This window comes from Seriola aureovittata, chromosome 6 (assembly GCF_021018895.1).
Source record: "Seriola aureovittata isolate HTS-2021-v1 ecotype China chromosome 6, ASM2101889v1, whole genome shotgun sequence".
Taxonomy (NCBI): domain Eukaryota; kingdom Metazoa; phylum Chordata; class Actinopteri; order Carangiformes; family Carangidae; genus Seriola; species Seriola aureovittata.
In genome coordinates, this window is record NC_079369.1 from 11,915,376 (window position 1) to 11,930,854 (window position 15,479).

General features: G+C 40.6%; 1 protein-coding gene across 3 annotated transcripts in view; it reads right to left on the reverse strand.

The window, feature by feature from the left end:
- osbpl9 (oxysterol binding protein-like 9) overlaps positions 1 to 15,479 on the reverse strand; it is a 31,003-nt gene that overhangs the window by 3,075 nt on the left and 12,449 nt on the right. Inside the window, exons 4-21 of one of the 3 annotated variants that reach the window (XM_056378660.1) lie at positions 14,482 to 14,558; positions 10,252 to 10,347; positions 9,595 to 9,642; positions 8,577 to 8,606; positions 8,436 to 8,486; positions 7,824 to 7,862; positions 4,402 to 4,495; positions 3,386 to 3,490; positions 2,592 to 2,751; positions 2,213 to 2,325; positions 1,934 to 2,052; positions 1,667 to 1,752; positions 1,368 to 1,548; positions 919 to 1,003; positions 619 to 729; positions 454 to 517; positions 214 to 354; positions 16 to 94 (exon numbers count right to left, since the gene is read on the reverse strand). In XM_056378660.1, the coding sequence (XP_056234635.1) occupies positions 16 to 94; positions 214 to 354; positions 454 to 517; positions 619 to 729; positions 919 to 1,003; positions 1,368 to 1,548; positions 1,667 to 1,752; positions 1,934 to 2,052; positions 2,213 to 2,325; positions 2,592 to 2,751; positions 3,386 to 3,490; positions 4,402 to 4,495; positions 7,824 to 7,862; positions 8,436 to 8,486; positions 8,577 to 8,606; positions 9,595 to 9,642; positions 10,252 to 10,347; positions 14,482 to 14,558 (1,679 nt within the window). Of the gene's footprint in view, positions 1 to 15; positions 95 to 213; positions 355 to 453; positions 518 to 618; positions 730 to 918; positions 1,004 to 1,367; positions 1,549 to 1,666; positions 1,753 to 1,933; positions 2,053 to 2,212; positions 2,326 to 2,591; positions 2,752 to 3,385; positions 3,491 to 4,401; positions 4,496 to 7,823; positions 7,863 to 8,435; positions 8,487 to 8,576; positions 8,607 to 9,594; positions 9,643 to 10,251; positions 10,348 to 12,893; positions 13,310 to 14,481; positions 14,559 to 15,479 lie in introns of those variants that run through there. The other 2 variants (XM_056378662.1, XM_056378661.1) reach the window with 2 other exon arrangements.

The following is a 15,479-nucleotide window of genomic DNA, read 5'->3' on the forward strand; positions in this document are numbered from 1 at the left end:
AAATATAGGACTCACTCCAGTTGCCCACTTAGCATACATCACTCCGTTCCATTCCCCTTCAATGGAGCAGAAAGACTTCTTATCATTAGGTGCACTGCAAGAGAAACAGAAAAGAATAATAATACACTTCATTAAAAAGGTCAGGATCTTTTATCCTTTATCAGTCTTTGATCTGTGATCTAAAATTGAATTGTGCAACCAGTTTCTTCTTACAAAATCTCAGCAGTGATCCTGTGCTTCTTTCCTCCGTAGAAGGGTTTGGTGTGGAACACGATGTTAGCACTGTAGCCCGACTTGGAGCAGGAGATGTTGCACTCCCCACCCAGCTCCACCCATGGCACAGTCAGAATCGACCTGGACAGACAGGCTCAGGTCAGTGAAGCAAACATTAATGACCAGACAGTAAAAGTAGAGTGATGACACAGACAAACACAGGGAAGCAATAAGACACACCTGCCGTATCCGTTAGGGAAGGTGAGGATGTAATGTTCATCATGCTCCAAACACGACACACAACCTAAAACAAACCCAGCAAGTTATTACTTCACTTATTATTAACTAAACAAAAATGTGTAAAAATGTATACTTTGGAGTGTATGAGGCAGTCCTCTTGTGTACCTTGGCCAATGTTGTGGACACCTATGGACATGCCTAAGAACTTAGACTTAGTCCAGATGTGAGCGTTGAACTGGATCTTCTTATTTAAACACTCTGCGTAGAATGCAGAAACTACAGAAGGTAGACAAGATGTATTGAAGAGTTTGTTTAAAAAATGGACACATTTCAACGACGGACCAGCAAGGGCCGCTTTTCAAAAAAAAAAAAGGTCAATGTTCAGTGGGCTTTTCTTGACCCTAAATGTCAAAAGGTTTGGGCAGTGCTGTGTAATTATTCAGAAGGAGGAGGTTCGACACTCACTGGGTGGGTGGTGAGAGACCTGCTCTGCCACAAAACACACACTATTGGATGAAGACCAGGGAACTGGGCCCTCTGACACCGTCTCCTGAAGGGTGGTAGAAGGTAAAGGATTGAGAACAGATCAAACCCATGCTTACTCTATGTTACAGTTCTACAAAATATTAAATTCAATTTTTTTTTGTAACTATGTAAACAATATTAAAGTGAAAGGTGTGGTATGTAAACCTAAAAAGCAGCCAGTTGTAAGGCAAGAAGTTTACTGTTTGCAAAAGGGACTATTCTTGCAATTCAAGTTAAGTTTATTTGCATAACCAAATATCACATCCAGTGTCTCCATGGTCCTTACAGGCTGACAACATATTTTCAACCAAAGTCACACTTAGCTTCAACCGTGACAAATTTTTGCAAATGAGGCTGACGACTTTGACTGCAGAGGCATGTGGTCTCACCGTGTGTGGGGAGGGCTCCTCTGCTTCACTGGGCAAATCCCAGTGGCAATAGAAAACTTCACCCAGGATTGGATTATAAGGTTTCTTGGCCACTGAGCCTTTCCTCCCTGCATGGAAGGCTGACAGGTACCATTTTACCACCTGAACCATGCGCTCCCGGGGCTCCGGCTGCTCAGCAATACTAGTGGAAGTCAGATGAAGGGCACAGTTCTTGATATTTTAATATATTTAACATATTGGAATATCTTGTTGAAACAACTGTTTGCACAGAATTGAGGAGTTGTTGAAGTGGTACATACCTTACAAATAAGTCAGGGTGTGCAAAGAAGTCTGCGTACATTTCTAACAAAGACCTCCTCTCTAGGATGAAGGTAGGCAGGACCACCTGTGAAATATAATGAAGGAAAAAAATGTAGCTGCGTGGGTTGTTCAAACGAAACAGCTTGCACCGATCATATTAGTGAATAAAAAGAGGATGGCCTGCAGTGGGAGAAAGGCAGAAAAAACAAAGAAAGACACTGGACTGGAGTCATGCAGACATCAGTGCGCTGCTTTGAGCTCTTCACCTTTGTGAGGTCCATGCCCAAACGAACTTGAGAGAGCAGATGCATGATGACACTCTTGTGCTCCTCTACAGACTCGCCCTCACCATCATCATCACGGTCGTCATGGCTATCAAACGGATCTGAAGACAACAGCAGAGGACAAGTCATATATACTGTAAAAACATTGTTGCAATGATACAGTATTAGTGAGAAAAACTAAAGCTTAGTTTTTAATGCAGAAAGAAGCAAAAAAAACTAGCCGTAATATATTTGTGTGTCTTGTGAGCTTTCCCTTTGTACCTGCATCTGTGGTGCCATTGGACATGGACGAGTTGAGGGACTCAGTGGTGTCTGGTCGTTTCAATGCTGTTTCTTCATTAGTGAGGGGCGGGGCAGCTGCAGGCCCTGAGGGACTGAAGTCAAGAAGAGGAGACAGGAGCGGAAAGGAGGCAGGAGGCAGGAGAGATAAGGAGATAAATAATGAGTAGGATTTCACAGGCAATATTGTTGCAAACTTCTCTGACTAAGGCTGCCAACGCAGCTTGACTTTTATTCTAAACAGCATTTTCCCACCTAAGCTGCTAAACACTATAATTACAGCAATGTTTTTAAACTCTGAAGCAATAGATTCACTATGTGCAATGTTTGTTGCCTGGACGTTGGGTGATACAATACTCACTCTATGCAGTGTTTAGGGGAAGTGCTGCTCTGGTAAAATTCATCAGCATCGTAGAACTCATCCTCGCTGGAGGAGTAGGAGAAGTCTGGCACCGAGTGCGAGGGGAGGGGGATGTGAGCTGGGGAAGCAATGCCGCTACTGGAGCCTGATGGGCCACTCCCTGACAGAAAAAAAATAAAAATAAAAATAAATAAAGCATTGTGTGTGTGATGTCAGTGTTCTCTTGCAGTGTTTTCCCTTTAATGTGGTAGATCCAATAAATAAGGCTTTTTTATTCATAAAGCACAAACTCATTTCTGAGCCCAGTCCAGCAGTCCATGTCCACTAACCTGTCTTTAACATATTGATAGCTTCCTCTGCAGAGCATATTGACAGTGCTATCAAGCATGCAGCTTGCCTCTTTAGTGCATAGCACAGCGTTTTATTAATGCTGCCTCAGCACAGAAGACAAACAGGCAGGAACCTCTGCTGTCTCTTGCCTTTTTAATTTACTTTATGTTCATGGACACAGAACTCCTGGAAGAAGTACAGTAACAATTAATAAAGTATTTCTACTTCTGTTGTTGTGGTTGAGTTTCCATTTCATTAGTTTCATGTAGCTTGTAAAAAGGATCCAATAAGAAGAAATAGCTTGCCAAAAACCAGGAAAACAACTGTAGTTCATATTATATTTCATTTCTTGTAAACATCAGAGGAAGTTATAATTTCTCTATGAATTATCAGTATAACAACTGATAATCTTTCCTATTAGTGCTAGTAGTATAACTGGCTGCTGGAGCGAAGTGAACTTTCACCTGTGCTGTTGGGAGTTGGGGTCTGCAGACTGCCCATCACCGTGACAACAGGACCAACAGGTAATGTGGAGGGTCGTTGGTCTGATTTACACACCTGAGAAACGTCTTTAGCAAAAAGAGAGAGCAAATGAGTTAGTAGTCTTAAAAGTCTAAAAGTCTTAAAATTAAGCTATATCACATTAAAACCAGCAAACCCGTCCCACGTGTCAGGAGGCGGAGAAAAGGATCTGAGACACTGCAGACAGAGGCTTCTGCTCAGAGGGGGAATACACGGTCAGACAGACTGAAATTAGAATGGCCTACTTTGCAGTGTTCATTTTCACTGCATTTGTAAACAGTCTAGTTATATTCATCTGACCAAAATAGCAAAAAAGTTTTAGTCATTCTTATTCGTACTAAATTTAGTAATTTATTTACTGACTAAAGCATAACTACACTGAAGGACAGGAATCTGCTTCAGTGCAGAAAAACATTAATCCATTCATTTTTGGAAATCATGCAGCTGGATCCTGCTGCATATCTTCAACAATCAGGAACTTATCTTGTATCAATTCACCCTCAAACACTGAAAGAACATGAAGTACCGATATCAGAAGCCTGAATGACATTGCCATACTAGAACTTGCTTCAGGTTTCATCCCACTGGCTTCAAAAGTGGGATGAAACAGCGAAATATTAAAATTTCAAATGTTGCTGAGCGACAGAATATTGTCTCATTAAGGTCCCTGCTGATAAAAAACAGCAAACAAAGAAAAAAAAGAATCTATTTAGACATTTCTGTGACAACATCAACTGTTGCAGAGTGGAAACATCAGCTGGATGAGATTAAGATGCAACAACAGGGGGAGCTGTTGTCACCTTTGAGTACATTTCAAAACATGAACAACCTTTCTGGGGCCTGCAGGGTGATGCATCTGTGAAGTCTATGAGACTGTGAGGCACGTTAACGCATCAAGCACATGAACCCACAAGTCTAAATGTGTATAAGGGATGGTGAGAAGGCAGATGTCTTGTACCTGCTGGTAGTGTGGTCTGTGTTGGCATCGTGGTGTTGACTACAGGAGTATCCAGAGGGGGCTGGTAGATCCCATCCACTGGGTTGATGGTGCTCTGAAAGAAACAAACAAAGACAACATTGCTATCAACAACAAAAACAACTTGCCTTAAAAGTGACATCATCATTGCTGCAACAATAGCACACTCATACGACTCCCTGCTTACAAGTCTAAAATGCTATCTAACGGACTATTGGCCTATTAACCATCTATAGTCATATCGGAAAACATCAATGTATGTCTGTGTATCCAGGCACAATATGACTGGTCTATTTCAACAACATCTGAAACCAAATGTGCCGACATGCTCACCACAATGCAACACCATTTCCTTTCACATCCAAGCCAGATGTCAATGTAAGCGCTCACCCTCGATTGGGTACCAGCTTCACAGCTTGTGTATTGGTTATAGATCAGCTTAATGCTGTACCTATGCGACAACATGAACAGTGAAATAATATATGCACCATCCACCACAGGAAGATCAATTTCCTTTCATTCCATTTCCTGGAAAGAGTGGCGTTACCAGGTTTCATTAATCTAATCAATATGAAACCAACAACAATGCCTGAAATCCGAATGCCAGCAGTACCTTTACACAATAACTAACAGCGCCTCTTGAGCTCTGAGCAACCTTCCAAGCTAAAAAGGAGTTAATTAACTCCACTGGGCTGCAGACTAACTGTGTAACATGTTTAAACTTTCTGGCTTTGATTTCCCTGTGGTAGAAATCAGTGGGGACACTCTTATCTGTAGTGGCCTGCCCTCATCAGTGCCACCTTAACATCATATATCGAATGTATTTGAATTCAGGCAACACATAGCACAAAGCAGCCTGTTGGCTTGGTTTAATGGGGTCACTGGCACCAATGACCCAACTGACAGGAACACCAACAACATCATGAGCAAACAAAGTGAAACCTTATCGACCCTTATTCCCCAACAATTTACCCTCAGGGTTTTTGGTTGCACTGAAACTAGATCTAGTCATTGCAATGTGTTATCCTATTATTCAAACTTGACCTGTAGCTTGTGATTCTTTTTAATTTTTTTATTTCTGTTATATTTTCTATGCAAGTTTTGATTAAGTCATTTGAAATGAACAGGAACAGTGAATCACTACAAAGTCTGTGCCCTGAAATTAGGCTGTGAGGGTGAGGATACAGTGAGGGTTAACACCAAAGTTGGACTGCAGTACCAGGAAGTGGACAACACTTTTCCTCTAAATACTACTTGAAGCTATTTTTATTTGTTTTTTAAATCTTTTTTATGTCGAGATTTTGAAAATGTGTCAATGGTCACCAGAAAGACAGCTGTGACCAGTGGTAGAAAATGTCCTGCAGAGATGCTTGGTCTGACATCTCAGGTCCATTTGCCCTTCTGTTCTCTCATATCTTTGAGCTTCCTGTCTCTATCCCTTCCTTTCTACCTTCCCTTCACTGCCCGATGCATGCCTTGTCCACGTGCCTCTATAAAAGTAAGGCGAGGGCTACTAATTATAGCTGATTACAGAAATATTGGTCCGTCATGGTGGGACCAGCCTGTGGCCTTGCAAGGCGGAGATGAAGCAAAACCAGCTTTAAGCACTGTGATCAATATATTTTTTTTAGTGAATGTAATATTAATGTAGCAGGTAGCTCCAGCAGCAGAGCAAACCTAAACCAATCACAGCACATAAATTATTCTGACAGATAAATACCGAATGGGCTTCTAGTGTGCTTGGTTAAATGATTCCCGCACTTTACGGCAATTCCCCTGGCAATGCATCGCTTGACAAGGTCAATCAAACATACTGCTAGTGTTTCAAGTGAGGTGTAGAGTGCATTTATCTTTTGCTCCACATTATTTGTGCAACGTGACAGACATTTAGACGTTCTAAAGCTGCAACGATATCTTTAGAGCAAAGCTTATGCCATATAAAAACATGTGCAGTTAGATGTGTAGACAGAGCTTATGCTGTCCTATTTATACTACGTAATACTGTACTTAATGACTGTGAGATTAAGTCAGCTATAAGAGCAGTGCAGGTCTATTGAGCTGTGCGGCCCCTGTGGGATTCTTGCTTCAAGGACGACACAAGAGGTTGTCCGTGTCTTAGTCCATTACCTACAATCTACTAATCACATTACATTACCAACCACTTTTCAAAGCATAAAGAAAAGTTTTAGATCGATTTTATACCTTCCAGAAAGAGGCTGAAAGGTATAAGGTTGTGTATATTGCAGGATGATCAAAATGTATGTTTCATTTGCCCTTCAGTCCTCACTTTTCTGTCTCTTCTGTTTCCCAGTCCACATCCCCTCAGCTTTCCTTTTCTAGCCCAACACTTACACGGCTTTACAGAGATATGTAATGCATCACAGTTCATAAATATATAAACCGCTCTGCTCTTTTTTTTTGTTTTTATAAAAGTGGCAACCAATTGCAAGGAAATACAGTTGTGAGCCAGATCTGTTTAGGAAAAAAATCCCTCTGAGAACTGGCAGCTGAAAGTACTGCTTACAGACTAAACTGTCTGAAATAAAGCTGAAAGATGAGCAACACGCAAACATGGACATGCGTGAAAGGCTTGTTTGACTTTGGTTGTTTATTCCATTTAAAAGTTTACTGTCTGGCAGTCCACTCTCAAATCACAGAGGTTGGAGTTTCCTTAAACTGATATGAAGGTGAATGATAGAACATCCATCTAATGCATGCTTCAGTGCTTCAAACTGATATTCACAACTTACTGAAAGGAAACAAAAAGCAATGGCTGCATGGAAGAGAAGACATTAAACAAAAAACCTATAGTAAATGCTTTGGAAAATGGATAACTGTAACATAAATTGTATGCGTTGTAGATGAAACTTGCAAAACTCCTGGTTTGGCCTTTGACATGAAGACAGGACACCTGCAGAGCCGGTACGGCGCTCTCTAGATGGCTTTCCAGCTATTAGTACTCAGTAGTTCAATTAGCAGGCAGTGTGGACACAATAAATCAATGGCAGATTAGTTGACTCTAATTAGTGGGTGAAGTGAAGTGCAACATTCTCTAATATACAGGCATGCAAACACACATGTATAGACTATGCACACATACATTTTCTGTTTGCAGACACACATACACGTTGTATCTTGATGAAGAAAAGAACAGTTCCCAACAATCGCAAAAAGTATTTAAATCCCAGATGAAATCAGTAGATTATTAACTTAATTAAGAGGATAGAGGTGGCAGACATGAGGGGAAAAGCTTGAGATAGAGCTTATCTCCAAATTAGACGGCATGCACTAAAGAGATCTGATTCATCTGCTTTTCTACAGTGGAGAGGAAATTAAGCAAGAAAAGAAAGTTAGCAGTTTGTTTGATTTTAATTTTTGTCATGGACAGAGAATGTCAAACTTACTATAAGTCCGTTTGCGTGTTGCTGTTCGTTACTTTGGTCCTTAAAATTTTGAGAAGACAATGTTAGACTACTTGTGTAGTAAGGTTCAAGAGTCATAATTCATAAAGCATCCTGAGCATCTTTGGTGTAGAGAGCAATGAGACCCATCCCTCTCATCACATGGAGCTTCATAATCACCCACTTGCAACATGCAGTAATCCTTTCATCACATGGTAAAATCCCCATGTCATTTCGTTCAGTATCAATAAGGACAGCATTGCTTCATTATGGCAATTTGTAAACCTACATTTCTTTGAATCTTATTCATGAGTAAAAGTGTGAGTTAAAAAAAAAAACAACAACACTACCTCACCTAAAACCCACATGAAGCAGAAATGTTTGCTCCACTTCCTTTCAAAGGGCTGAATGGAACATGTGATGAAACGAATACTGGGCTACACCCTCATAAACCACCGGCCCAGATAGCAACTGTAAGCAGGGAACTATCCCAGAGACACGCTCATGCTAACACACAGTGCACGTTGATGTGGTCTCACAAGAAAAATAATTTTGGTGAAATGGCAAACCAAACTACAGAGAGGTGACTCAAGCATGTGCTCATACTGTGTTTACCTTGGCAATTTGCAGCAGTACGATACAGTGCTTGATGGACTCTACCATACTCTGAAAGAGAAAACAAAAATGAATTCATTAACTAAGGATTCACAACCAAAATGAAATACAGGAAGGAGAATGTGTTAAGTTCTGACTTACACAAGTAGTCTCTTTCAAATTTTCAATTTTCTGTAAAAAGGAAAAGAAGGCTGTAAGATCCAACAGCAATTTCAAACACAAATACAAACAACTAGTAGAAAACATCAAGGTAATAATCTCCAACTGGATGGAGGCAGCATTTATTGTTCTTTAGACAATTTTCCGTAGTGAAGAGACTGGAGATCATGAAAGGTCAAAGTGAAAAAAGAAAAAGAAAAACAGTGTTAATCTCAGAGAGGAAGTGAACCACATAGCTTCTGGGAAAAAAACAAGAGGCTACACTAATACGCCCTGAAACTCAAGTGCTTCCTCCAACAAAGCCGAATACCCCTACTCTCTTATTGTCTTACTCATTTTAGGTTAGAAGAAAATATGTTTTGTGTTCTGAGAAAATATAGAAGATCAAGACATACAACTGTAATGTTAATCCATGATCAGTTATGAACTATAATTAGAGTATAGTGATTCTAACAAGGGTTCCTAAATTACACATCTTTAACTTTTTAATACACAAGCACACTGTGTTCCTATACATCGCTGATGGGATAGCGGAGTTGGTCTGTTAGAGCTGCAGCTATTGGTTGATTAAGAGAAAATTAATAATATCAACTATTTTGATATTTGATTAATAATTTTTCAAGCAAAAATGCCAAATCTTTTCTGGTCCTATATTCTCGCATGTGAGGACTTTCTGCTTTTGTCAGTTTTCTATAGTTGTAAACTGAACATCTTTGGGTTTTCCACAGCGGACCAGTGGAAGATTATAATGGGCACTACTTTGCGACACTGTATAGACAGAATGATTGATCAGGAAAATAATCTGAATATTCACCTATAATAAAAATAATTATTAGTTGAAGCTCTGTCTGTACTGAAATATTATGACAATTTAAAACTGACAAACAACACTTCAGTGTGTCAGCCTCTTTTGCCTGCTGTTAGCCACAGCTCTAATGACAGCGAGAACATGGACCAGAGACCCGAGACACAAGGACAGAGCAGCTCTGCTGGTACTCACTCTGCGTGATTCATCTTCTTTGCAATCCTTGATCTTCTCATCAAACAACTGCGTGAGAGTGACAGAGAACAAGAGATGAAAAGGGAAAAAACAGAGATGGAATATGAGCTAAGACGGGTCCACAATGAAATGAGTACTGAAATGATCAGAAGGTGAATCTGTAGAGATGATGTGGCTTGAGATAATGTGAAGGCAAGCAGCAAGCTCTTCGCTCTAAGGAGGAGCGCTTGCAGTGTTGTCATTAAGATTTTCTGCCTGAGAAAACATGCTGCTTCTTCGTTTAATATGTGGTTTTCTGCTTTATCACCATATAACCACCAATCTTATTTTTTATTACCTTCTGCTTTGTTGTTGTGAGACCAGCAAAGATATACTTACGAGAAGAGACGAAATAAGAGGAAGGTCACGGCACAGACTTTAATGCCATGTCATGTATAGTATATGATGCCATGTGCCATATATATTATGAGGGTACATTTTAGGTTGCAATTTGAAAACTGTGTGGACATTTCTTCAGATGGACTACATTACCTCTGGTTCATTTCAACACTTCAAAGTAAGTGGCAGACATCCTATATTCACGACATCTTCATGAAGTAGGGAATTTCTACAGATGAAATGATAAGGATGGTTAGGTGTCTCTATATTGAGACCTACCTTTAACTGGTCAATCAGAATCTGTAGGTAGGCATCAGCTTCAGCTAGCTTCTTATCAAAGTCTTGAACACTCGGAACAAATCCTGTCTCGGCCTCCTGAGGATGAAGAAACAAACACAGCTGAGCATCAGTGCAGCCCTTACCAAATCAATGTCTAACACCATGCTGGTATTTGCATATTGAAAGTAAAATACACAGACACTACTAACATTCCAAGCCATGTATTCACATATTATCCATTCATTTCAAAAAAAGGCTCGAGTATGTCACCTCCTGGCCAGGTAGGCTTTGTAAAGTGTTACACAAAATGGTGGACAGAAACATCAACAGTTCAGGAGAATCTTCCAGCAACGTACTGTACGGGGAGATATGAATACTATTGTTTAAAGGCTAGCCTACATGAAAGGGCAGCAGGTCTGTCTGTCTGTCTGTCTGTCTGCCTGCCTGCCTGCCTGCCTGCCTGCCTGCCTGCCTGCCTGCCTGCCTGCCTGCCTGCCTGCCTGCCTGACTGGAGGCCAGAGAATTTCAGGCTTCAACAAAAACTAAAATCAGGAAACTCAAGGATGGAGAGAATTTAGCTACTGACAGAGAAGCGTGTGTGTAAAGGAGCTGAGGTGCGCTCAAAATTCATTGTTTGTTAATTAGCTCCGCTTACTAGCCCCATCAGAAACACAGACTATACACACATAGAAACTCAGGGACAGACAATTTCATTATATAAAATCCATTAAAAGGTAATTATTAAACTTTTGGCAGAGCAGATGTGAGCGGGCATCTGTCTCTATCTGTCTGAGCTCACCCAAGCACCCAGAACAATGGCTGTGGCTGTGGCTGTAACAAAACCAAAAGCAAGAAAATGGACAGATAAACACACGCACAAAAGAAGACTTCCTCTAAAAATCAGCTCATATTTAATGCTCGAGCCTGTCAATATTGAGGATACTTATCACCAGCACCAACATAATAACCTCTCCATGTCAAACCAGACGAATCAGTCAGATGACTAACACAGAGTGTGTCAGTGCAATTCAGCGCTACACAGCAGTTACTCTGACATGGAAAAACACAGATCACCTCTTACATGAAAAAGCAGAAAAAGTTAAATAGTAAAGTTAAAGCAATAGTGTTTGGAATGAAACAGAAGTCTTGTTAGTAAACCATGCTCTCGTTAAACCATGTTGTGAACTACCGCTGTTTCGGACTTGCTGCGCTCCACAGTCCCGTTGTGTCCTGAGTTTGAGGGGGCTTTCCTTCCTGCTAAAGACGATCTCATAGGAATGTGAAGAAAAGCCATTAACAGCCAAACACTGTTAGCAGCTGCCCCAGCCTGAGACCTGCTTAAGTTTAAACTCTAAAAACATGCTAGCTTTATAGAGAACAAAGTCTGAGTTAACAGCAGCCATAAGACTGGCAGTCAACTGGACAAACTTCCTCTAAGGATCAAAGGTGCTTTCATTGTTAGCATGACTGAAAATATAGCTGGCCACATGGGGGCCTGAGCAAAAATCTAAATAGAAAATAATGTTAATTAAGATGTAAATGTTTATATGCTGTTTCAATTTGTCCATATGGGCCTTGTTGGATTGGCACAGTCACTCCAGTGCGATTGACTTGTCCAGTCTGGTTACTTACTCATATTACACTGGATATACACTTCACTTTATCAGGAAAAGAGCTGTTATTCTTCTAGAAAGGCACTACATCATGACCATGTTTACTTGAAGCTGAAGAAATTAAGGCAAACACATCTACAGGCACCTTTGTACGCATGGGAAGTAGACTTAAAAACATATCTATAGATAATAACGTCAATCTTCTTCAAATTCCATCATGATACAGTGGGGATTAATTCCCATGTTCATCCCATGTACACACCCATCCTAACATTACAGTATTTACAAAATAACACACAAACAACTTTTGACATAAACCAATTGGTACAACATCAAAAAATTCAGCGTAAAACAGTAGAAGAGCTGAATCAAAACATTATGCATGTATATGCATCCATGCATCTAAAAGCCAGTATTTACCACAGGGCTTGTGTATTAGACTGCACTTATAAGTGTTAGACAGGTGCTACACTATACTGGCCATGTTTGCATTATAGGCCTGAACACATGCTAAAAGAAACTGAAGAAACAAAATTAAAGCAGGAAATTAAGTTGACATGGTGTGAAAAAAAAAAAAGAAACAGAACAGAAAAATCTCCATTATTACATATCAAACAGTATCTCATGTTTTGTCAACACACAAAATAGACGGAAGCAGAAAGTCAGAGGCAGGTGGCTGGTTTATAAACGGCCACCACACCACCACGTCATAGTGCTCACTTCTTCACTGGTCTTGAAATATACCCAGACGTCTACACCTCCCCGTCCACTCATTCCAATTTCGCTCAATTTTGAGCAGTCTGTAAACTGTCACACATAAAAACTCACAAACCCACCAAACTACCCCAGACTCTAGAAACAACAATGCTCTTGCACCCTCCCCCTCCCTCCTGTTTCTATTTGTCTTTCCATGCAGTGTGACCCACTTTAAAATGCTGATGCCCCAGCAGCGCACTGCAGCCGTTTAAATTCTCCTTGCTATGGTGCAGTGGTGTTTGTGTGTGTGTGTGTATTGTGTATTTTACTTACTGGGTGCTTCGCTCCAATGGACATGCTGCGTTAAACCTTGTATATCTCTCCCATCAGGCCATTTAGCCTGACACAAGATCGTTTTCTCTTTCTCGGCCTTCGTTACTCTGTTTTTTTCCCCTTACAGCAACAAACCACCAGCTCTGGTGAAGTTAGCGTTCTTTCTCTCTCCTCCCCTTCCTCCTCCTCCACACAGAAATAGAAAACAATCTCCTCCTCTTGCTCTCTACTGCAGTCTGTCAATATAAACCAAAGTAGCTTCCAGACTATGTGTTAGCTGGGAAGCTAGTCTGGCTACAATATATCCTTCGGCAGCAGTTATCAGCTGAGCTTTTGGTATGAGGCAGACAGAGCTGAGTTAATCCAGGACCCTCCCCTGGCAGGAACGGCACACTTCCTCTCATGCAGGCAGAAAACACACAAAGCAGCCGCAAGTGCTAACAGGGACAAGCACTAACAGCTACAACGATTGGCTGAGGCAACCGAGGCAGATGTTTGGTTGATCAAACAAGCAGCTCTCTGATTGGCTACTGCTGGGTCACATGACGCTATGACAGCCGCTTGCTAACACTGAGTAAGTGTGAGTGTGTGTGTGCGTGTGTGTGTGTGTGTGTGTGTGTGTGCGCACCGTGCGAGCAGGCACACGTAGCACATCAGAAGGATTTGCCACATAGGAAGGGAAGGCAGAAAAAGGAAGGAGGGAGGGAGAGCAAATGAAACGGCTGGTCATGAGGGGGAAAAGGAGGAGGAAATGGGTGGGAAGAACTGCACACAGATGATGATTATAGTGAAGAAGGAGAAAGGTATGCTTTAGAGAAGGGGAGTAGGGAAGATGGTTGGGCAGGGAAACAACTGGGGGACAGGAGAAGCAGGAAAAAGAACTGACTGAGACACTCAGTCTCAACATTTGAAAAAACAGAGTCACAAACATCAGTGGGACAACAAACACTGCGAGCTAGCCAGCAGTTAAACAGTCTTTCCGTAAAACAAAGGATCCTGGTCCCCATACTAGTCTCAACAAGCCACATATTTCCATATCAGCTTTCATTTATGATAACATGAATGTCACTATTATTTCTATTTACACAGACAAGGCTAGTCACTGGCTCAACTGCTCTGTTCAGCAAAAAAAATCAGGTACAAGCAAGAGGCATAAAGTTTAAAAGTGCTGATAACACCTGAGATGCAAAGTCCCTTCAATATCATCATATGGGTGTTTATGGGTGTTGTGGTGTGGCACAGTACATGATTCACAGGATATGCAAATGCATGTAATCTGAGGTTCAATAAAAATCCCACAATGAAAGCTTTGATATTTAGGTAACATATTTATCTTTACTTCAGGATTTCAGCAATCCTCTTTTTGGCTACACTTAATCTATATTAGTATAATCTTCAGGTATTGCAAAGAATAGCATGTTTGCTTAGGAAAATAGACAGTAAATAGTGAAACTACAAAGACAGATGCTGACAATTGAGCCCTACAGCAAAACAACTTTTTCTTGTAAATACAATGGATAGATTGGACACAGATACTTGTGCCTAAATACATACACATATACACACATATGCAAATAAAGTTACATACCCGGAGTTGGAGGGTGTGGCGGAGGATAGTACCCTCTAAGGCGTGGATCCACTTCTCACGTTCGTCGGCATCTCGGGCTGAGGGCAGAAGCACACAGACACACCCAGTGAACCACAGTTTCCATCCAGACACCTTCAGTAGCCATTACATTCATGTTACACATTACTCCACATTACTCCTCTAATTACTCCACAACACAAATGTGAAATGACATGAGCACTGGTGAAGCAGACATGGAAACTGTGCATTCATCTGGATGAGATTTTTTTAACATCATGTTGTGGGTTGAAGAATCTATAATAATAATAATAATAATAATAATAATAATAATAATAATGCATGTATATGCAGTTTTACAAATAAGACAATAACCATAAGCTTTACTAGTATAACCCATTTTATAAGAGGGCCAGGGAATTTGTTTACAGCTGAAGTAAGCAACAACAATATCAAAAAAAGGAAAAAAAAAAGAAAGAAAAAACAATAAAATCAGATAAGAAAATAAAAACAAAATGATTTAGATCAATAATAACTTAGTGGCTGCAAATCAAATGCAGAAAGATGTCTGAAGATTTATGTGGCAGATTGCCCTGAAATGGCTTTAAAAGGAGCAATTTGGCACTCTGGGAAATATGTTTATTGCTTATTTCTTTCTGAGAAATATGAGGAGATTGACACTACTCTCATACCTGTCCGTCAAACATGTAAACTCATTTGATTAATCCATATGTATATATCTAAGTGTAAGAATGATGCACTGTTGTTTTATGGTGGTTATGTGCCACTATTTCTTGGCAAGGTGAAGTCACCTGGTTGCCGGGCAACCTCTCGTTGCAGAAAGTTGGTGCACCTGGCTACGGAATAGTCAGCCATTCAGCCATTAGGCTAAACTACATTAACCAGGTCCTAGCTGTAGTTTAATATTTATCATACAGACATAGGAATGGTTAATCCTCTCATCTAACGTGAGAGTGAGATGCCCCAAGTGTTGAGCTACT